Below are 22,760 nucleotides of genomic sequence, written 5' to 3'. Positions count from 1 at the left end.
GTGAGGCTTCTCATACTCATCCTTATGTCCTGTGTGACAGAGCAACAAATCAATAAAGAGGAGCAGGGAACAACTACAGAGAGGGAAAATGGGCTGTACTGAGGAAGCACAACACACTCAGCATGTTTCTGGAAAGCCAGAAGCACAGGGGGAGGTTTTGGGGTCAATCAGTGCTTCCTATTCACCCAAAATTATAAAATATTTTACTTCTGCCTTTTCCTTTTACTAAAAAAAATAGGTAGTCAGTGTGACATTACAGGAAATAAATGACATTTTGGGATCAATTACATCCCTCTGCAGCTTCCAGTCTCCAAGCAGACTGCCAGGCATTAGGGCACCAATTTTCAGCCTCTTTTGTAACTTCTCAAAGCCATAGCAAAGCAGGAAAAAACACCAGTGGGCACAAATGTATGGCACAGCCCATGGTAATGGCACCTCAACCTTACCTGCTCTGCTGGAACTCCCAGCTCTGCCAGGGCTGACTCAAAAAAACTTTTTGCTGGTTTTCCCACCACCTCAGCCTGGACATCACAAGCATACTGAGGGGAAAAAAAAGAAGAGAAACACAAAATACTGATTGGAAAATGATTTGTTCAACTCCATAACTCCAGCTAAAAACCTTTGTTTATTTATTACTGATTTTTGCCCTTAAATATCACAATGGATTAGCAGGTATAGGTGAATATCAGAGAATTTGGATAACAAGAAGTGTTTAAAGTTCTCTGGCAGGAGAGAAAATGCTCTTGAAACACTTCAAGGTACAGATCTTTCACATTTTCCATCACTGAGAAATCTTCTAACTTTGTCCCAGTACTGCTCATTTTTTAAGGACCATCACTCTTAGAAACATAACAAATATCCTTTATACAAAACTACCAAAAGTACTGAAGGGCCTTAAAAGATACAGAGGATTTCTTCAACCACTGGGCATAATTTTAATGATTCAAGTGAAAAACAGAGTTTCAAATCAGGGTTTTGAAAAGTTACATTTGAAAAAGCAGATTTTAGAAGATACATTTTCCTGCAACTAAATATCAGTGCTATGCTGAAAAAAATTGTTTCTTGCTAGTTCCTAGACGAATAAAAACCTTCAGGTTTTCCTGGGTACCTTGCACACAATATTCTGCTTTTTTCTTGTCTGACTCCTCTTTTCAAGGGCCTCACTTGCAATAAAGGTCCCACAATGGGGAAAAGTTCACAGTTTAAATAAAACAAATTTAAACCAAAAAAAGGCAGAAAAGACATGAATCCACCCATGTTTAGAATGCAGAAATGAGTTTCAGTGTGTGGAAACTCCCTCCACCAAGGTGAGTAATTACAGAGGATGACCCATATTTATCCCAGTTACTCTTTTAACAAGGTGCAAAGGGTGGGTAAGCATAATTCCAGCTATAAAATACCTCTAATGCCTTCATATATGCTCCAACATCAAGTTTCAGACCATCAGTTTCTTTATAGTAGCGTCTGGAAATGAAAGTGATAAAGTTCCCATGAAATGAAAATGCTGGCAGTTAAAGACAAAGAAACCACATTTTATTATTTCTGGGCCTTTATAGATGTCCATATGGCTGCATAAAAAGGCAAGTAATCAGAAAATCCCAGGCCTTGGTTTAGGAGTTAAGGAAAGGACAGGCTCAGGGAGAGGATCCCAGGTGTCCATCTGGGAATAACTTCACTGGTTCAAAGGGATTTCAGGTGCTGAGATCAGCATGGACTGGGCTGTGCATCACTGCACAGTGACAAAATCCCCCTGGCAGGTCAAAAATCAGGGCTGGCACCCAGACAGGGCCATCCCTGCTGTCTCAGCCTCCCACACCTTGTTTAAGAAAGCCCTCCAAGCTCAATTTTACTCCTTCTAAAAATGTTCCCATTGCCATGAAGCTCATGGAATTAGAAGCTGTCTTTAGAGAGTTTTTCTGGAAGAGGAATTCACATTCACACAGGTCTTCCAAGCTCTGGGCAGAGCAAAGACAGGTTTCTATATGACAGGAAAAAAAGGCAGGATGAGCAGTCAGCTAAGATTTTATGCCTTATCCTTCTGCCATTTTCGATTATTCAGCACAGCCTTCCTTTAAAATGACCACTTGACCTTTGCTAGAACAGCCATTAACCTTCTATAGTCTGGTGTAAACAGCTTAATTTTCTGACAGGGGCATGACAGAAGAAATTACAAAGCCAATTCCCACTCTCAGCCCAAAACAGATGCTAAATGTAAATCACTCCATTTCCAGGAGCAGGGCATTCTGCTTCAGTGACTCTGACACTTTTGTTTTCTATGGAATGAACTAAAACTTCTACCAAAACCAACCTGCTGGCCCAAGGCAGGCACCTTGCTAAGGCCCACCAGCTGTGCTGGTTCTGCAGGTTAAAAATGAAATTAAAAATTAAGTTGGCCCTTTGCATCAATGAGGCTGCTCCAGTCAGGAAAACACTTCTCATCATTTATAATCCTCCTCCTTTGAGTCAGAGAACTCACCAGAGAACTTGTATTCACATTACCTCAATGATCAGCCATTAAAAAACAACATGCTTTTGGTGAAAACTGAGCTCTGAACATCCCAAAATCTTTATTTTTTTAACAAAAAGTAGTATTTTAAAGAAGTGACAAAAAAGAGCTGTTTCTATCCATGAATGGCCAAATAAATATTTTTACATGCAGAGGCTACAAAGCATTTTTGCATTGATGACAGTATTGTTCCTAAGCAAAGATTTATTCTATATTTAATTTTGAAATATGGTATTACCTAACACAAAATTTGATTATTTTATGTACATTAGCCATTCTCCTGTTTGCTTAACATTTTCTCCTTATCCTTCTGAGAAACAGCAGCAAGGATTTTTCACCCCTGTTGGAGGACTAGAGTGTGAGTGTCAGGTAAGGCAACACAGTGAATTTAACTGCTCCTTCCCACTGATAAATTCTCCCCATCTCAATCAATAACTCACAAACTAAGAAGGGCTTTTATGCCCAGTACAGTCTATTGAACCACTGAGCAAAGTTGTGACTGCACTTTCCCCAAGATAAACATGCAGAGTTTCTTTCAAACCCATGCATCCCACAACAGATAAGAATAACTCCTTGGAGGCTGTTGGGATTTGTCATTATTCATCCCAGGAATTAATAATGTCCTGTTTAAAATCTCAGAATACATCTAAACTGATTATTTTCAGGAAAACATTCAAACTCCCTGATTGGATTTTTTCCTGTGTGTCAAAACAGGTGGTCAAAATTTACCTTTAATGGGCAGAGAATAATTAAAAATGCTGTCTGACATTAAAACTACCAAAACAATTGATCTGCCACTTCAAAAGCATCAAACTGCATCACAAATCTACACCAACAGCTCTTTGTCCAGGCATGGTCTGTGGAAATTCTGGGTTTCTTTCCCTATGAAAAATCATTTATATTCAGTTCAGAGAGGAACACGTGGCTACAGGCAGCAGTTAAACCAACAGTTCTCACCTCTGAGCTATTAAATACCCACTTGGGGGTCACACACATCAAAATCCAAACTCTCCATGATTCCCATGAGGTTTTGAGTCTCTCCTAAAGCACCAAGTCCTCTTCATTGACACCTGATCAGATCAGGCTCTCAGCCCAGGCACACAGATGAAAAACTGCAAAGTTGGTACCAGGAGTGCCCACACTGATTTCTCCATTAAAGACAGCATTAAAAAATGCAGAGACTTGAGGGAAAACCAGAGCTGAACTCACCCTTGTCCAAGGGAGATCAGAACAGGCTTCTCCATCCCAATCAGAAGTCGGAAAGCCTCGTTAAGGTTTGCATAGGTGAAGTTTTCTGCTGCATCTCCAAGAACAACACAATTTGGGTTTGTCTTATCAATCTCAGCAAATTCAGGGACAAGATCTACAGGAGAAGGAAAAAAAAAACAAAAAAAACACAAATCCCTCACCATTTCAGATCCAGTGGAAGTGATGGTGTTTCCCCAGATTTGTGCTTCCCTTCACACATGACAACACATGAAAAAATAAATCAATCTTGGTTTGAATCAAGTGTTCTTCAGACACCTATTGGAACCCTAAAGCCTGGGAGTTTTGAACCTTCTGTGCTTTCTGGCACTGACCCTCAAAACAACACTGCTTTTGACCTAGAGAAGGCTTCCAAATCTGAGTGATGCAGTTGGGATCACTGGTGTGTAGTTTGAATAGAGGTGTGTAATATCACATGGTGAAGGGTTTGGAATTTGGGGTTTTAGAATACAGTAACAGGTGTGGGATAACATGGATGTTCTAGGGCATTGTCTTTTTCTTCCTTTTTGTTCCTTCTTCTTCTTGGTTTCAGGCAGTAGTTTTTGGTTGGATAGAAAATCCTGCAGTGCAGGTCACAGGTGTTTGGTCATTGGGTCAAAAGTATAAATAATACAGATGTTAGTTTTTAATTGGACTGTTTGCCTTTAAAAGACTGTGCAATGAGCAAGATATGGCTCCATTTCCTCACCTTTAGCTTGTGTCTCGGGGTGACTTTTATGATGCTTGTATCCCCAATAATCTGTTCTGTTAGTGTTGAATATTGAGTTCTGCAGCTTTAAAACTAGCTCCAAGAGTGAAGGAGGGGGCAGTTTTGTTGCTTAGTATTGCTCATTTTATTCTGAAAAGTACTTTGCTTGTTAAATAAACAGGTTTGGTTTTTTTTCCACTTCTCTCTGAGAAAATATTTCCCTGAACCACATGGGAGAAAAACTACTTAAATCTGTTTCTTAAAAGAACCCCATTCAAATGTTTTCTCCCAAATTTGCCCTAAACCAGAACAAATACAGCTTGTTGGCTAGAAGTGCTGTAGGACTTACTGTACTATAGATAAGAATTAATAAACACTGAGTCCAAACATGAAAATCCATCTCTCGTGCTTCAGCCCCGACTGAGTGAAGGCAGAAGAAAAAAGAAGACAGCCACTAATAAGTGGTGCTGCTAAAACAAAGAGGAAGAAGAGCATTTCCCTCCCTCCCTGTGTCCCCAGAGCTGTCCCACCGTGGTGCACCAGCAGGTGTGGCCTCAGGCCACGCTCCCTCAGCAGGTGACAGGCGGCCGGCGCCGGCGCCGTCACTTCGGCCACCGAGACGTCGAAGCCCAAGTTCCGCAGCTTGCGCACAAAATCCGCCCGCGTCGCCTGCGTCTCGTTGGTGCAGAGCTGCAGCTTCAGCCCAGAGGCTTTGATCCTGCAGAGGGGTTAAATGCATGAAGGAAGTGAGACAGGAGAGGTGAAGGTGCAGGATGCACCTGAAATCCTGACTGGGCACTGCAGCTGCCAGGTAGATCAGTGATGTTTTATCAGTAGTCACATTTGTCATTAAATCTCCCATAAAACACCTGTGCTGCTACTTGGTGAATCATCCTGAAAAATCTGGCTTTTTAAATGATTTATTAATAAATGTTTACAGGTAAATGGCTTCTCAAGGGGGGGGAAACACAGCCATGAGTGTCCAGAGCCAAGGACATGGCTCCTGTGGATTGGTACTCTGCAAAAGCTGTGTTGTTGCTCCATCCCTGGAAGTGTCCCACGCCAGGTTGGAGCGGCTTGGGACAGTAGAAGGTGTCCCTGCCATAGCAGGAGGTAGAACTAGATGGTCTTTAAGGTCCCCTCCACCCCAAACCATGTTGCGATTCTGTGAATCCCCTGCAGCTTTGTTTCCCAAGCTGGTGACATGCTGTGGATGGCCCCAAAAAAACACTTCCCCAAGGATGAGCACTGAAAATGTATCACAATTAATTAAAAAATAATCATTTGCCTAAGGGGCTATAACTTATCTCCTCTAACATGTGAAAATACCTACTTTTTGTCAGTTTTTGTGTGAATCTGTGCATAATTATTTTTGAGAACCTGAGCACACACAGATTCAGATACCTAGGTAAGTCTGGTAAGTCTGGAACCAGGCTTATAAATTCTTATAAAAATATGACTCTCCTTTGTATTAAAATGAAAAAGGACTTTTCTATTAAGGAAGGCCCTGCACTGATTCATGCTGGGTCCATTTTGTAGGGAAGATGATCTCAATTGGGTGGTGCAAACACCAAAGCCACCTCGAGACAACAGATCTGATGATGAAGTTTCCATCAAAGGATTCTTGGAAATCTGGTCCTGACCCAGAGAGCCCCTTCTGCTCATCAAAACTGCATGCCAGTGTCTTCTTTAATAATGCTGGTGATTCATTTCTTTCTTATTATTTGTCTTTCCTAATCATAGATATGTGAATTATCAATTACACTTAGTGGTTAATTGCCCTTCATAAAGATAGCTTTTCTCTTTTAAATTAGGCAGTTAATATATTGTAACTAATAGCATCCACTTGTACATTATAAATATATCTTCATTGATTGGAACACTGAATGTGAGATTCACTCTCAAGTTAATGAAGCAATTGAGTGAAGAAGTGCAGGGTGTACCCAGGGAATAATTATTGTTAATGAATTATGATGTGACCTTCTCAGAACAATGAACAATTGGTGTGACAGTGGGATGACAATATTCCACATCTGTTATTCGAGACACGGTTTCAGCCGGAGTTAAAAAGCAAAGCAGTGTAATTTGGATACACAACAAACTTTAATAGAGTCTTCCATGGTTTAAAAAAATTATTTTAAATGCAAAACCTCCCTGCACACTCAAAACAAAAATAAAAAATCCCATGATTCCCAACTGCGTGGAAGCAGACATTTGTTGAATGAGAATCTGCTTTTTCTCTTCCTAAAGGTCAACATAATGAATCCAGGGACAAAACCAACCACAGACCTGAACAGACAAACCAGACAGGTCAGCTTGTTGAAAGCACAGATTCAGTTTTCCTGTACTACAAACTTCACTTCTTTCTCAGCATTTTGGATGAAAAGCAGAGTGACACTGCTGAAAGGGCTGAGCAAAGCAGGAGGAGTCTGGACACATCCCAGACTGCTTCATGCCTTCGTGGCCACCAGCAATTGCCACCCCAACAGATGAGCTCAGGAAATGAGCCTAGGATCAGGCCTACAAAGACTTAGGCCAAGCTGGACAAAAAAATGGATTCCTCACGTGACACAGGACTTTTAAAAAATATCCTGGAACACTAAATGAAACAAAAATCCACAAAACTCTAGAGAAGACTTATTTCTACAAAAATAGCTTTCCAATGAAAAGTCACTTTTTCCTTCCCAATTAGCATCTCTGACCAGACCCCTGTAAACTCTGCCCAATCCTGCACAGAACAGTCACACTCACCTGTACATTCAGTATCCCACACTGGATGCTCAGCACAGGGATGGTGAGGGAGCCTGAAGGCCAGCAAACTCTTAATTCAGAGCTTAAATAATAAAGGAGAACTTTCACCAGCAGCTCTGCATGGGGGAAAGCCTGACTCAAATCATGTTTAATGCAAAACTCTCGTTCAGTTTCCCTGGTCTGGCAGGTTTTGGACGTGGAGAGACTAAAAGAAGTGGCCTGAAGGTCTGTGTGTCATGGGTGTGATGCTCTGCTCAGTGAGTCTCCAGGGCTGCAAAGCTTCAAGGGAAATCTCCAGCCCTGAACTGACCCACTGCTCACACTCCCAGCAAAGCAAGGCAAGGAACTGCAATTGCCACTGCTGGCAAGTGTGGGGATGTCAGGAGAAGAATAAAGAACAAGATGTGTAATGTGATGTCTTATAAGATAAAGAGGAAGGGATTAGTGCCTGCAAGTGCAGAAGAACGAGGCAGCAGGAGATGAAATACAAGAGACACATTTTATCGAGATTACAGATTACAGTGTTACAGATGTATCAGCAGGTCCATTACAGAAGCACAGGCACACCCAGAACACCCAGTCAATCAGCCTTCAGCTGACTCCACACATCGGGCTGTGATAAGGATCCCACTCCAACTCCATAAGCACCAGGAAAATCGATCCTGATTAGAGCCCAAGGACAGGCAGCACTGCTCTCTGTGCTGCAGGACCCAGCAGGGTCCAGGCAGCTGTGGACATCCCAAGGCTGCCTCTCCCCCCTGCCTGGGGCCATCAGCAGGCTCAGCATCACACAAACCCATTCCATTTCCAACATCACTGCTCACAGCACCCCTAATGCCCGAGAGCAGGAGCAGGGGAGCTTCACCTGAGTGAGGCAGAGCAGCTCCTGACCTTTCAGGCTGTGACAAACACCAAACTCAGCTCAAGTGGCAAAAGAAACCTGTCAGAGCACTTTTTGGAGGGGATGGCAGGACAGAGATCTGCAGCAGGCAGATGGAAAGGCCACTGTCCCCTCCAGCTGTGTCCCACAGGCTCTGCTGCCACTGCCTGCTCTGCCAGGGAGCTGCCACAGCACACAGGCACAAGGAAAAAGTCACAAAAAAACTTCCAACCCCAAATTAAAAGTGGACAGATGAGCACTGAGCTACCACATCAGCCTTACAAGAGGAGGGATTTAAGCCCACCCCAGATCCAAACAACCACTTGGTCACCCAAATGATCCCTAAATCCACACCTGGGGCACCCACTCAGCTCCAGGCACACCAAGAGCACCTGCCCAGGGGAGAGGGGCATGTGAGGGGTTTAATTTCAGCCCTGAGCCACCCCTGACGCCTCAGCAGCTCTTTGAACTGACCTTTACCTCGTTCTGCTGGAGCAGGACACGGGGCTGAGTGACAATGTCCCACAATGCAATTACCATGCGTCAGATGAGCCAGTCCCTTACAAATCACCTCGAACTTTCCACATCTGCTGCCTGTCAGCATCTGCCAGGCTCACTCACCCGAAAATAATGAAAAAAACTCTCATTATTGTTCCATAACAGGTAAAGTGTTAGGACAATTATTGGACATCCTCACTGACCTTGTGCAGACTTAGCCAACTGCCCTTGCCAACCTTTATGGGCAGCCCTTGGGCACATAAAACACAAAATCTGTTCTTTCAGATGATGTAAAGGTTGTGACACTCGTAGGAAAAGCAATGGTCCTGGAATCTGGACTGGGAATCATCAAACTTAAATTCACATTTTCCTGCACATGGCTGAAACAACTAAGGGAAAGGTAGAAGGCTAAACTTCAGATTTCCCATCTTTTCCCACTGTCTTTTGCAGGGAAGGTTTTTCGTAAGGAATAGGGGGAAAGCCCAGCCCACAGCCAGAGGTCCTGGATGGGCAGTGGGGCAGAAAGCAAAACCCTGGAAGAGGCAACAAACCTGAGCTTGGAGACTGCCCAGCATCAAAGGGGTTTGGAAATGTACTACATGAGATTCCCAGAACTGGCTTTTCATCCTGCTTTTGGTTTTTCAGACTGCTTTGGGGATATTTTTTTATTTAAAAGAAAGCATGCTGAGCACTTTTGCTATTTGACTCTTTTACATCAGTGGATAAATATGAGTGTGCTCCAGGGTAAACCTCTCAGCACTCTGATACCTTGTCTGAAACACAGGGAATCAACAGCACCTGCAAATCACAAAGCAAAAGCAGGATTTGTGCAGCAACACCATCCTCCCACCTGGGCAGGGCTCATGTTGTGCCCTCTGCAAGGGCCAGGGTGCTGGTGCTCCAGGTAAAACCTCTTCTGATCTTGCAGGTTTTTCCCAGGAGAACTTCCCTGGGAGTACCACACACACCTGAGGATCCAGAAGGGTTTTCCTGGCTCAGAGCAACAACCCCTTCTGGGGTCCAGCTGTGGAAATGCATGGTGGGAGGAAAACACATTTGCTCTGCTTAAAAAGTATATTTTTGGCAAAAAATGTGCTGTATTTTCTCTGTAAATCTGTATTCCTGCCATTCCAGCAGGTATTTCAGCTTCTGCCATAACAACAGGCAAAGTCATTACTTCAGAAGCCTGAAGGAGGCCACAAGTGCCTGTGCCCATCCTTACATGGTACAAACCTCTCCTAATTCCATGGAAACACTGAATTCCCTGTTGTTTTTCAACCTGGTGGGTGCAATGGAATCAGAGGACTGTGGATAAAATGTCAGGATTTCCCTTCTCTATCTCACTACCCAAAATTTTCTGTTTCTCTGATTTCTGCCACCACAGCACACCCAAACTGCTTCAACCTTGCTGTCACATCTCTGATGTCACTTTTGTCCCCTGACCTCCTGGTGTTTCCCTTCACTGATGCCCTGTCATTGGCCCTGAGCACAGCCAGGCTCATTAAACCCCTGGTTCTCTGGTGATCCAAATTCTGCTTCCTGACAAATCCTTACACATGGCACTTTTTGGCCCCAGTCCCTCTCACATTCCTGTGCCTGAAACTCATCTCTACATCTGCTATCTCCCCAGCACAATTTCCTCTCCAGCCCCAGATGGTTCACCTCTCTCTAAATATAGAAGGGGATAATTTGGAGGCAATCCAAAGGAGGGATTGCAAAAGGGATTAAAAAATGGGAGGGCATTACCTTTGCACATTAATAAAAGCAGATTAATACATGAAGGAGCCACAAGAAGAAGCCAATGTTACTTAAGGGTGGGCAAAGGGGACATAAGGAAGGGTACAGCTATATAATCAAAGATTCTGTGAGACAGTGTTTGTGAGACAGTGTTTGACAGTAAAAACTGAAAAAAATCCCCACTAAATTGTAGCTAAAAAAATCAGTAAATTTAAAGTTTTTAAAGCAAATTTTAAAAATCCACCAATGCCTTTATTTAGGTATTTTTCATAACTTAGAATTTTTCTGAGGTAGAAAGAAATCCTGGAAGTTGCAGACTAAAACAAACACAAAGTCCATCTTGTCCTAAATTCTCTACAAAGGCCATTGAATACAGCTGGATACCAGAATTAATGTACAAATTATCCAACACCATAAATCATAGCCCACCTCCCTGAACTGCAAAGAAGATACAGATTTGTAAGCAGCAATATGCCACAACAATAAAATCCAGAATTTTTTATTTAATCAAAATAACACGTGCTTCTGAGGGGAATCTGCAGAAAGAAAGCACAAAGCAGAATATAAGAAAAAAATCTCTCTGGTCCATTAAGTTCAGTAACAAGATGTATTTAAGGCTGCAGATTACCAAAGCAGTTTAATGTATTACACCTAAAAGACTTTAACCACACTGCAAGTGGTTCAATAAGTAAACTCTGGCAAACCTTAAATAGCTGGTAAATCCCCACTTTGGAAGCTGTCAAGAAAAAAAAACAGATCTTTGGGGATTCAGTTAGCATGAACAGGTCTGGGATATATTTATTTGCATTAAGCAAAATATTTTTATGGACAACATAGTGAATTTTATTCTGTGCAAAATGGGGGTACATGATCTTTAACACTGCTTCCAACCCAAACTATTCTATGATTCTGTGAAGCTGCTAATTACTCCATTAAAAATTAATTCAAAAACAAGTTATCTTTGACAGGGCTGAATTTTCACTTTGTACACAAACAGCACCTGTTTGTAAAGAAGGAATTATATTTCTGAGACCCTAAAAGTTAATGATGTGTAAACTCCAGAAATGCAAGCACTTACTCATGCAATTTGTGCAGACAGCAGGTGAGCACCCACAACTTCAGGGACAGTAATCTTTCTGAAGAAATAATGAACACTGCTGATTAGGAAAGCAAATATTGGTTAGGAACAGCCACTGCTCTCAGAAAACTGAGACCACAGCTAATGTTACAGACTGGAGAGCAGCTGAGACAACTCTGCATCCATTGAGGATCAATTCCTGGATCCCCTTCTGGCTCTGCCAGGGAACAGAGACATGACAATACAGAAAATCTTCATTTTTTGTGTGTCTGCTGCTTCAGGAGGGCAGTGACATCTGGGTCACCGGGTTTCTTTGGGTACAAAGTGCAAAGAGTCAAGCACAGAAACAAACTAACAGATATTTATTTACACAAGAGTCTGTATACTTTACTTGAAGGTCTCTTTCCAGGAGGAACAGCCTCCTTTTCTAAGGCACAGCAAGCCTTGGAACTCTGAACATCTGCACAGCCTGTGCTGAGCCACGTTCTCTGCTGTGACAACAAAGATTCCCTACTCCTGGTGGCACACACTCTTCCAAAAGGCTCTTTGTGAGCTCCCAGCCCGTCTGAACCCCCACGCCCTGAATTGTTTTACAGTCCCAGTTCCGCTTGTTCTCCTCACAATCTTCTCCTTGTCAGGCTCTCCAGGTATTTTATTTGAACAGGACTGTCCAGCTGCTCCCCAGCCTCCCTGCTCCCCAGATTTCCGCTGCCCCTTTCAAGGGCTCTGCACAAAGCTGTGCTAACAGATGCACTATCCCAGCCCAACAACAGGATGTTGTAAAGGTCCAACCACTGTGTGCTTTTCATATGGATATGCTAATGGACACACTATCAGCACACAGCTGTAAATGCAAATGCCAGAGCACAGGCTGAGCATCTTTTATGGGTGTTTAACCACCTTCAGTCTTGCAAGGGACCAGCTCCCTGCTATTTGTAAGATAAAAAGCAGCTAGCTCACCTCGTGTCAATGCTGTGTAAATCGATTAAGACAAGAACAGCACGGCACTGAGGCTCTGTTAGGGCCGGCTCCAGGAGAAGCCTTTAAGTCACCGATGGCCTTTCTGATCTGCTCCAAAGCATCTGCCAGTGAGCTGCACACGCTGGGAAGAGATGGGTGGGGTTTATGTAACTTTTTCAAAACAAGTTAAGTTAAACAATGGAGAAACATTATGTCTTAAAAGTTTTAAAGGGATAAATTATCTTATCGAGCACTTTTGGCTTTTTTTAGCCATCCACTGCTGTAATATCCCCACCTAAAGGTAACAAGAGTTCCTGAGAATTTAGAGGCATTCCTGGCTCCAGGGGTGCCAATACCCTTTGGGATGTGAGTGCCTGGCTGCCACAGTCTGGATGAGAATAAAGGATCCAAATTCACCTCATCCCTTGAGCACAGGACACAAGCTCTGCTCAGCAAACACTCCTGTGGTTCACCTTCTCAGCCTGCAGCCACCAACCTCCTCTCAGTGCACATTGAATCCTTCAATATTTCACAGGTATGATCTATCAGGGCTTCAGGTGAATCAGCAATAAACAAAGCATTCCCAGCTGTTATATCTTGTGTTTCACCACAGGTTATACCAACTATTGGTGCCTTGCTCAGGAGGGTCTCTCCAGCCCTGGGAGGTTACTGAATGTCACCTTGCTCAGGGTGTTCCAGTGTCCATCAGCTTCTCTGGCCACATTTCTGCTCCATCTGACTGTACTGTTAGCTAAAAACAAACAAACAAGAGGGAAGCACTCCTCTGCAGCCATCACAAACAGAAACCAGGCCAAATTCTGCTGGCAGAAATTACACTGCTGCTCTTGCAAACGCTCACTCAAATAACTGCAGAGCAGAATTTGGCTGAAAACGAGAAATAATGCAGCAAATGTAGTTTTAGGAGGTCAGGACAGCTTCAGCCACATGAAACCAATGAGAAATTAATATGTTTACTTATCATTTTTACTGGAGTGTACTATATGTTGTTACACTAAGTTAATTGCTGTAATGGGAGAGATGATGTAGCAAGACAGTCTGAACAGAACAGGTCAGCTGTTCTGATGTCACAGTCCTTATCTGTACTCTGAGTTATCAAAATGGGATTTAAAGTTTCTGTTGGACTTACATATGCACTGAAAGATGTTAGACAGCTCCTTCAGTAGAGGACCACAGGAATTTGTATTAGTTATAAGGTTCCTTGCTATCTGCAATTATGTCTCTTTAATTGATTTAAAAAAAGAATTAATTAAAAAAGAGCTCCTTTTAGCTTTGATCCATCTGTTTGAAACCACCCAGCTGTACTGTGACGCAGACACAAATATTAATGATCAACTAGCAACAGGATAATGAGTCAATAAAGAGTTTAAATGGTGTGAGCCAGAACAATTACTAACCTAATAGGCAGATAAATAAGGATACTTGACTTTACCCAAGGAAAATGATTATTCTTCCCCACTTACATTGAATACCTGAATAAAGTGGTTTGGTGGGGTTTTTTCTCCTTCCTGGCACTTTTGCATTCTGCTGTTCCCAGTTCCCACAGCTGTGACCACTGCTCACCAAATGCTGCCCAAACGAGATCAGCTTTCCCTGCACAGCATTCCAGAGCCTGCTGCTGGATTGCATCTCCAAACCCTCCTCAAACACCCCTGCAGCCCCTTCCAGGCAGGCAGACAGGTCAGATTAGCTGCTGAGGGCTCCCTGTGACTAACAGGCAAAAAGGGCTTTTAGACATCCCCAGGATTTCCAGAGAAAGCCCACAATTTCCTGCATTTAGCCCAAGGCCAGAGTTTTACAGAGTTTTATGCTTGTTTCATAAGCATATTTCTGATGTTACTGTAAGTTAGACTGCAGTTTATGTTGCCTCCATCCAGGAGGTTTCAGCAAATGCACTGACAAAGGTTATTAAATAACAGCCTGCAGCCCAACAGAAAATAAAATTCAAAATCTAAAAGCAAACAAACAATGTCAAAAGCATCTGGTGAACCACAGCACAGGTATTATTGAGTATGTCCTGATTTCTAAAGAAATATCTGATCTCTGACACTGTTCATGCAGTTGTTGTTACTTATGCTTGGTTTGGCCATGCCTGGAGGCCCTGCTATGATCTGGGCTGTCCCAGGCTCTGCTCTGCACATGCAAAATCCCCTGAAAGAACCACAGGATTTCAATAGAAGCAAATTCTTCCTCTGCCTAGTTTCACTGAATTCCCTGGGAATGCTGCTCTCACCTTGGCTGTCCTGGTACCTGCAGCTTCTCCCAACCAGGTAAGCACCACAAGCTGGCCAAGAGCCTCAATAAGCCTTAAACTTACTTCAAATATTGCTCTCTGACAGCACTGGGAACTCTGATCCATGTGGCAACATCCTCTGTGCATCCTAAGGTGTTTTAAAAAATGTGAACAAAGATATAATTCTGGGAAAAAAAAAAAAAAGCAAACAGCAGAGTTCTGTTATTATCACTTCATTTGCATCTTCTCCAGTTCTGCCTTTCCATGGTGGTTCCACCAACATTTAGGCACATATTTAGCTAACCTCATACGATGAATTTTACTGAATTCAAGATTTCTTCCTGCATATTTTCCTGCTCAATAATGCACGCATCCCAAGTGAGTGGCCCCAGAGGCCCTGTAGAGGTGTTCACCAAGCAGCACTGTCAGTGTTTCACAGGGGTTCAGAAGCACAGAATGGTTTGGGTTGGAAGGAACACTCAAATTCCAATCCCCTGAAATGGACAAGGACACCCTCCACTATCCCATGCTGCTCCAAGCCCCATCCAGCACTTGACAAGTGAAACAGATCTGGATTTTCCACAGTGGGAGAGTGAAACATCATAAAGAGCCAAAAGGCTCTTCCAGAAATTCACAACCACACAATCAATGTTTGTCTTTAAACAAAGTTGTCCCTGCAGCCACTGCTCTCCCCATCCTGCTCCTCTGGTCAAGAAGGACCAATATAGACACATTGGTAAGTCAACCTAATTAACTAAAGTTAGTTAAATTAAAGTTACTTAGTTTGTGTTACCTGGCCAGCATCACCCAGCTAAAAGTGAAGGAGTTCCCTTCACCTACCTGTGGGCACTGGGAGCAACTCACCAAGGACACCCTTTGCTTTTGAGTCACTTCCAAGCTGGGCAATCATTAACCCCAGCACAGAAATTCTCCATTTCTGGGCTGCAAGCTCACTGCAAAACTGACAGAAAAGTTTTCCATTCACAGCGTGGGTAATGCTTTAAAACTCATTATGGGGGGACAATGCCAGATCTGCTGCCACCTGTGCAGTGACAACACTAAACACAGAACCAGGGGGGTGATGTGCCTGCTGCACCGCCCAAACCCTTATCCCACCAGCCAGGCTCTGGCTTCAACAGCCCTCAAAACAGCAGCCTGACCCCAAAAACACCAAGGTGACCCCAAAACCACCAGGCTGACCCCAAAAGCACCAAGATGACCCCAAAACACACCAAGATGACCCCAAAAAACACCAAGATGACCCCAAAACAACCAAGTTGACCCCAAAACAACCAAGCTGACCCCGAAAGCACCAGGCTGACCCTGAAAGAACTAAGCTGACCCCCAAAACACCAAGCTGACCCCAAAACCACCATGCTGACCCTAAAACCACCAAGATGACCCCAAAAGCACCAGGCTGACCCCGAAAGAACCAAGCTGACCCCAAAAGCACCATGCTGACCCCAAAGCCCCGTTTCTCTCCGGCACTCACACAGCTCAGTGTTAAACCCTTCGGGTTTAACCCACTCCGTGCCCAGCGCACCCCAATCCCCGCGGGCCCCCCGCCCACCTGCGCACGGCCTCGGCCGAGCCCGCGATGGGGACCCCGCCGTCGGCCCCGCTGTCGTACAGCACCCCGCTGACATCGAGCAGCAGCCCCCTCACGGCCCGGGCCCAGCCGCCCGCCATGGCCGCGCCGCCCCCGCGCACGGGCTGCCGGGAAATGGAGTCCGGGCGGGGGGAAATGGAGTCCGGGCCGCGCTCCGCCCCGGCTCGGAGCGGCTCGGAACGGAACGGAACGGAGCGGCTGCTGGCCATCCCCACGGCTTGCCAGGGTGTGCAGCAATGCTGGCATCCCCGGCCACGGCACTGCAGTGCGAATAAACAATTTTTAACGTCCGTTCCTGTAAGAGTCTGTCCGAAGTTTCTCTGATCTCCCTCACGACACCCCAGGACCCCACCGCTCACTCTGAGCTGAGTTCTGGCCTGGCCGAGGTGGATGCTTGCCCAGCACTGTCTGTGCCTGTGCTGGTGCTGCCATGGTGCTGCTCTCAGCAGGGTGCTGGTTATAGTGCCCTGTTCCAGCACCTGTTTCTTGGAGCAATGATCTCTGCATACACCAGTCCATACAACTCCCCACCTTCTGGCCAGAGGCCACTCGCTTTGGAAAAGGACTGTAAAAAGTGACTTTCCTAAAGAGACTCTGAGATCCCTTTCTCCCCAACGGATTGAAGATGTGTCTGTCATCAGACAACTCGAGGATGTGTCCCTTCTGTTGGCAACTATATCCCATACTTTCTCTCTCTCTCTCTCTCTTTCTCTCCCTTTGCAAAACTGAATTGTTACACACAATAAAGCGTTACTGCTTTCTGCTGAACAAAACCTGAGTCCCTGGCTTTTGTCTTTTGCACCCCTGGGGTCAAACAAACCATCACGACTCCCGCTTGGGTTGAGCGGATCGTGACACTTCCCAACCCAAGCTGCATGTGCACCCACCTGTCCTACTGGGTGACATCCCCAGCCGTGGCACTGGAGTGCAAATAGAGGATTTTTAATGTCCCTTCCCAACCTAAGCTGCATGTGTACCCACCTGTCCTACAGGGTGACATTCCCAGCCATGGTACTGGAGTGCAAATAAAGGATTTTTAACATCCCTTCCCAACCCAAGCTGCATGTGTACCCACCTGTCCTACAGGGTGACATTCCCAGCCATGGTACTGGAGTGCAAATAAAGGGTTTTTAACATCCCTTCCCAACCCAAGCTGCATGTGCACCAAACTGCACTACTGGGTGACATCCCCAGCCGTGGCACTGGAGTGCAAACAGATGGTTTTTAATGTCCAGCTCCTTTTTAAGGCCTTTATTACAGGTCACCATTGGGCTGGGAACCCGAAGGGTCGCACACACCACTGCTGCTCCTGTAGGACAATGCAATGGAGGAAATCAGCTTTGCCAAATGACAGAGCTGGAGCTTCTGTCCTCACAAGAGTCCCTAGGAAAATACTTGCTGCCTCTTGGCCTAGGGATGTCATGACGACCAAACACTATTCAAGTCATGGCGACAAGACGAAAAAACTCTGGTTGGTGATTCCATCTTCTCCACTTTTTTCCCCACCTGGGAGTACCCTTTTTCAGTCTTAGATGTTATACTGGCTCGTTGTTTTTAGGTGAGTGTGGATGCGAGAGTGGGACCGGGTAAGGGACAAACAGCTAGGAGTATTAACAATTTACAAAGACATAAAATATTAACAACAAACAGTCAACACAAACATCAACAATTATGATCGACTGAGTGGACACACATCAACACAAACATTAACAATTCATTAACAACTTCACTACATCAACCAATAACCATGCCCAACATCAACTCATTTATAACACCCAACCCAAACCATTCTGTGATTCACATGACAACCAAAAAAAAAAAAAAAAACAAAACCACTGACTCATCATACAACATCATATCTATAATCACAGATAAGATGTTACCAGCTGTGTTTCAGCTTTATGGATAGCATTGTTTTCTCCCATCAATAGCACGGCACGACTCACAGAATGTATAAGGAGCTGTGGTGGAATTATAGTGCGTTTTGTTTTAAGGAAAGCAGAGGAGTCTTGGCAGCATTGATTTGCATCGCCGCTTCTGGAATAGCCTCTGGGTTCTCCCTAAAGATAATATCTAAACTGTGAAATTCATTAAATAGACTCAGAAATGGATCAGGTTCTTTAAAACAACATTACTAATGGCACAATATCTCAGCTGTCTGCTGCGATAGTGAACATTGTCTTGGATAGTGTTATCAGTCCAGGACACCCGCTATGAATATTGATCCACAGCTTGTTACAGCCATCACTTGCCGTCAGGACAGGTCAGGGTTGAAACCCACCTAGCATCAAAGCAATTTAAAGACAGCACTTGGGCTGAATTTTAATGCCTGAGCTGGGAAACGGACCAACTTCAGAGTGCTGGAACTAATCCGTGAGTATGTGCCTTTCCACACGCATGAAGTGCTTGTAGGTTGTTGTGTACATGCATGTGAAACTGATGATATTTGAAAATATCTTGTTAACTAACAGGTTAATTTCAGTGCTTCAGTTTACATTCTCAGCTCCTGCAGAACCAACAACTCAAACAGAGATATTTGTAGTCCCACACATACCAGATTTTTTTCCCAATTCACCACCTCCCACATCCCCAAAACCAAGATTTAGCCACCTGTAGCTTGTGAGTATGAACTCCTCAGGTCTGAGCTTCCTCCTCTTCTACATTCTTGTGGTATTCGACCCCAGAGGCTGGTGCCAAATGGGTTCTTGGATAATTAACACTAACAGTTACCTTTAATCACATCGCCCTTGCACATCTTCATCTCATCTTCTTGCTCTCCCCTTATCTTAAGGCCTATGCCAATAATTATTTGTGTCTCAGCTGAGGCTGAGACAGCTATGAAGAGGAGAAGAAGGGCTGTGCTCTGCATCTTTCCATAGGAATAGAAGCAGGTGGAGCAGCGGATTCCTAGTGAGGGCTGCCTTCCCTGGCTGAAGGGTGCCTTTCCCCAATCTAACTGATGATTTGAAGCACCAACAAATGTGAAATGCCAAGGAAAGGGAAAAGCATCCCCCTGAACAGAAATACACTGCAAGCATGTTTTCAATACGCAGGACTGGCTACAAATGGTCACGAGGCTGGTGCAGAGTGGGGAGGCTTGGCCTGCTGTCACCTACCCTGTCCCAGTTATAGGTGAAAACAGGCATCAAAGTGCTTTCCCCCAAGACAAGAAGGGCTGATCAGGGGGTTTCTTAGTGGGTAGGAGCTCCTCCAGCACAGGCAGGCCTCAGTTTCCCTGCTTTACTAACTGGGAACAGTGTGAACACCACGGCAGAATTGCAGGAGTGGCCCAGAGTCTGAACTACACTGATCCCAAATGAAAAGCTGCTCCTGTCTCCCTGAGGACCAGGCAGCAGCTTCACATCTCAAGCAGTGGCTGCTGGCACAGGGAGCTCTTGGAGCTTGGATCTTGTGCAGGAGAGGGATGCAGGAGCCATCCCTCCTCTCTGGGTGCCTCTGAGGCTCACCCTGCTGGACGTGCACTGACCAGGAGAGCGAGGGGACAGGTACAGCCGGTGGCTGCAGCCGGCGGCTCTCCGGGCCCCGGGGGACACCAGCTGCCGTCGGGCTGCGGGTGCGGCCGCATCCCTGCTCCAGCAGAGATCCCAACTCCAGTGCCAGGGGCTCCTGGCCACCCCCTGCCCACCTCTCCGCACATCCCCCCGCCCAGTCCGGGGCAGGTAACGGGAAAGCCCCGTCGCACAGAGCTTGGGAAGGAGGGAGGCGCCCGCTGCGCCCCCGCGGAGCCAGCGCGGCGGGGAGGGGGCGCGGGGGCGGAGTGCCAATGGCTGCGCTGCCCCCTCCTCTGCCCCCACCCCGCCGGCCCCTCCGCCTCCCCGCCGACCCTCCTCCCCGGCGCTCACTGCGCGCCGCCAGCGCCGAGCGTGCGGCTCGGGAGCGGCCCCGCTCCGCGCCCGGCGCTGCGCTCCGCCGGCCCGCGCCGGGAGCCAGCAGCTCTCCGGGAAGCGCGGAGCGGGGGTGGCATGCCGGAATGCCCGGACCGCGGGGCCAAGGCGGCCCCCATCCATCATAAAATCTCCTTCTCCATCTTAGACATCCTGGATCCCCAGAAATTCAGCAGAAGACGCGAACCGGCCTCGGGGAGCTGGGGCAGCGCCCCCAGCTCGGGCGAGCGGGAGAAAAGTTTGGGAAGAGTTGAAGTAGGAAAGGACGCTGCTGCTCCCGGCAGCGGGAGGAATAAACTAGAGGCACATGGTAGGAACGCGCTCGAGTTTCTCCGGCCGGCGCTGGCGGGGCGCGCAGGTGGAGGCGCCGGCACACGGGACGCGCTCCCCGCGCGGGGTCCCGCAGGAGCGAGGGAAGGTGGGGCTGGAACTGGATTTTTAAGTCTTGATGGTGCAAAGGGAAAAGTTCTCGATATCCCTGCCCGGCTCCCGGCGTGCGGAGCATCCTCTGCCGCCCGAGCAGGAGGGCGCGCATCAGGGCGCACATCGGGGCGCGCTACCGCCCCATCCCGGCGCCGGGCGGGTCGCGGCTCTTACCGAGGCACCGCACGCGTTTCTTCCCCCAGCAAGGGCGGCCCCCGGGCGCTCCGTTCCCCGGGGCGGCAGCGGTCGGATGCCCTGGCCCGCGGGACGGCCGGCTGGGTAATTGCTCAGCCCGTCCCCACAGGAGGATGCCTTAGCTCCCGGTGATCGATATCCTATTACCGACTCCCGCCTATCTCCTCCCCGCAGCTTGCAGGTGCCCACTTCAAACCTCCTTCCCCCGGCCTGATCCTAATATTGTTCGATTAAAACTTACCTTTAATAGATGACATCTATCGATCTGGCCCTCGCAAATCTGAAACTCCATTAGCGCAAGGATGGGGAGGGGGGGCGGGGATTTATTTCGCTTCAGAAGGGGACTTTAATAACTTCTTTTTTAATTGGTAAGAAATCCATATCGACGGCTCCCCCCTCCCCACCGCGGATGCGGTGGCACAGCGGGGGACGCGGGGGGTGGGGGGGAGCTCTCGTACGACGGGCGGAATTTTTCTGCCCTTTATTTTATTTTTAATGATTGCCCTCCTGTTGAGAGGAGGGATGCCGGAGCAGGGTTCGGAGGGGGAGCGGGAGGAGGATGCACTGTCCCCTGACGAGCCCCGCGATCTCACCTAGATGCGCACACCCCGGCGGAGAGCGGCGCTGAGGACGGGGGACAGGAGCGCGACGAGGAGGAGCCGAGCGGGGACGGGGCCGGGACAGGGAGCCCGCCGGGGCCGGAGGAGCCGGGCTCGCCACGGAGCGCCCGGCGGCGGCGAGCAGAGCCGGGCTGCGGGAAGCCGCGGCGGGCGCGCACCGCCTTCACCTACGAGCAGCTGGTGGCCCTGGAGAACAAGTTCCGAGCCACGCGGTACCTGTCGGTCTGCGAGCGCCTCAGCCTGGCGCTGTCCCTCAGCCTCACCGAGACGCAGGTGAAGATCTGGTTCCAGAACCGCCGCACCAAGTGGAAGAAGCAGCACCCGGGCGCCGACGGGGCGGCCCCCGCAGCATCCCCGGCGGCGACGGGAGGCGGCAGCCCCAGCCCGCCGGGCCCCGCCGCTCTGCCCTTCCAGACTTTCCCTTCCTACGCCGCCAACAACGTGCTGCTGCCGCCGGCCGCCCCCTTCCCGCTGGGCGCCGGCCCCTTCGCGCCCTTCCTGGGCCCCGCGTACCTCGGCCCCTTCTACGCCCCGCACCTCTGAGGCGGCACCTCAGCCCTTCTGACCCACCGTCATCACTTCTGCTGGTTGCGTGGCCATTTGAAGTGTAAGAAAGTTGATTTTTCCTAGGCGTCAGGGCAGCATGCTTAACTTTGACACACAGAGAAAAAAAAGCCCACTGTAACCACTGGATTTTATTAGCACGTTTGAGATGTAATTATAGGTGTTGGAGATGGGAAAAGTAACCCTCTTTACACATGCCTGACACTAATTCCCTGCAGATTCTTCTCCAAGTTCATTGTTAAGATGCTCCTCGCTGCTCTTCGGCTTGCCAGCACACGTCTGAAGCCCGGAGGGCTCGGGAGCTGTGGCACTCGTTAGCACCGCTGCGATGCTGATGCTGATGAGTGTGCAGGCGGCCGTGTCGAATCCCAGGGATGCTCAGTGAAGACATCCCCAGGCTCTGACTGTGCTCGTGGGACTCTACTGAGCCCTCCCTTGTTAACGTTCCTGAAAACTGCCAGTCGCCTTCTTGACACCCTACCCGGAGGAGAGCTTTGCATGGGAAGGCGCAGGAAAATGCAGCTCGTGTCATCGGGAGACAGGAAGGAAATCTGCCTGGTCAGTGGGAAAGTGTTCAACTGCTGCTCGTGTCCACGGCCTCTCTGCCTTTCTCTGCAGTTCAGTCCCAATGACTTCACAGGTTTTTGGATAAGAAATCTAAAGATCATTCGTTTTGCAGAGACCAGTTGTTCTTGTAATAACACAGCATTAGTGCCAAATGAGGCAGAAAAGAAAACATAAATCAGAGAAAATGATTACATTATTCATTTCTTTTAAAATGGGGCATTTGTGGTAGAGAGTAAGTAAAACACAGAATTTCCAGCATGCT

The 22,760-nt window shown here is 47.1% G+C and overlaps 2 protein-coding genes across 4 annotated transcripts in view; one reads left to right on the top strand and one right to left on the bottom strand.

The window, feature by feature from the left end:
- LHPP (phospholysine phosphohistidine inorganic pyrophosphate phosphatase) overlaps window positions 1-16,340 on the bottom strand; it is a 71,964-nt gene extending 55,624 nt beyond the window's left edge. The window contains exons 1-6 of one of the 3 annotated variants that reach the window (XM_056494276.1): window positions 16,186-16,325; window positions 11,405-11,462; window positions 4,991-5,178; window positions 3,716-3,869; window positions 1,401-1,464; window positions 447-539 (exon numbers count right to left, since the gene is read on the bottom strand). In XM_056494276.1, coding sequence (XP_056350251.1) covers window positions 447-539; window positions 1,401-1,464; window positions 3,716-3,869; window positions 4,991-5,178; window positions 11,405-11,462; window positions 16,186-16,261 — 633 coding nt within the window. In that variant the 5' untranslated portion in view covers window positions 16,262-16,325. Of the gene's footprint in view, window positions 1-446; window positions 540-1,400; window positions 1,465-3,715; window positions 3,870-4,990; window positions 5,179-11,404; window positions 11,463-16,185 lie in introns of all 3 variants that reach the window. The other 2 variants (XM_056494277.1, XM_056494279.1) reach the window with 2 other exon arrangements.
- NKX1-2 (NK1 homeobox 2) lies at window positions 16,303-21,926 on the top strand. Its single transcript, XM_056495659.1, has 4 exons — window positions 16,303-16,450; window positions 19,930-20,547; window positions 20,589-20,831; window positions 21,345-21,926. Exons 1-4 carry the CDS (start codon window positions 16,303-16,305, stop codon window positions 21,908-21,910), a joined length of 1,575 nt encoding a protein of 524 aa, XP_056351634.1. The 3' UTR covers window positions 21,911-21,926.
- Window positions 21,927-22,760: the final 834 nt, after the last annotated feature.

This window comes from Oenanthe melanoleuca, chromosome 6 (assembly GCF_029582105.1).
Source record: "Oenanthe melanoleuca isolate GR-GAL-2019-014 chromosome 6, OMel1.0, whole genome shotgun sequence".
NCBI classification, from domain to species: domain Eukaryota; kingdom Metazoa; phylum Chordata; class Aves; order Passeriformes; family Muscicapidae; genus Oenanthe; species Oenanthe melanoleuca.
This window is presented reverse-complemented; position numbering and strand designations above follow the sequence as displayed.

What these genes read in the sequence shown, in the direction of transcription:
- NKX1-2 (XM_056495659.1), top strand. Translation starts at nt 16,303, where the DNA reads ATGGCCGCGCCGCCCCCGCGCACGGGCTGCCGGGAAATGGAGTCCGGG. An exon ending in CATCCCCACGGCTTGCCAGG is followed by an intron (nt 16,451 to 19,929) that starts GTGTGCAGCAAT and finishes CCCGTCGCACAG; the next exon opens with AGCTTGGGAAGGAGGGAGGC. An exon ending in TCCCGCAGGAGCGAGGGAAG is followed by an intron (nt 20,548 to 20,588) that starts GTGGGGCTGGAA and finishes GATGGTGCAAAG; the next exon opens with GGAAAAGTTCTCGATATCCC.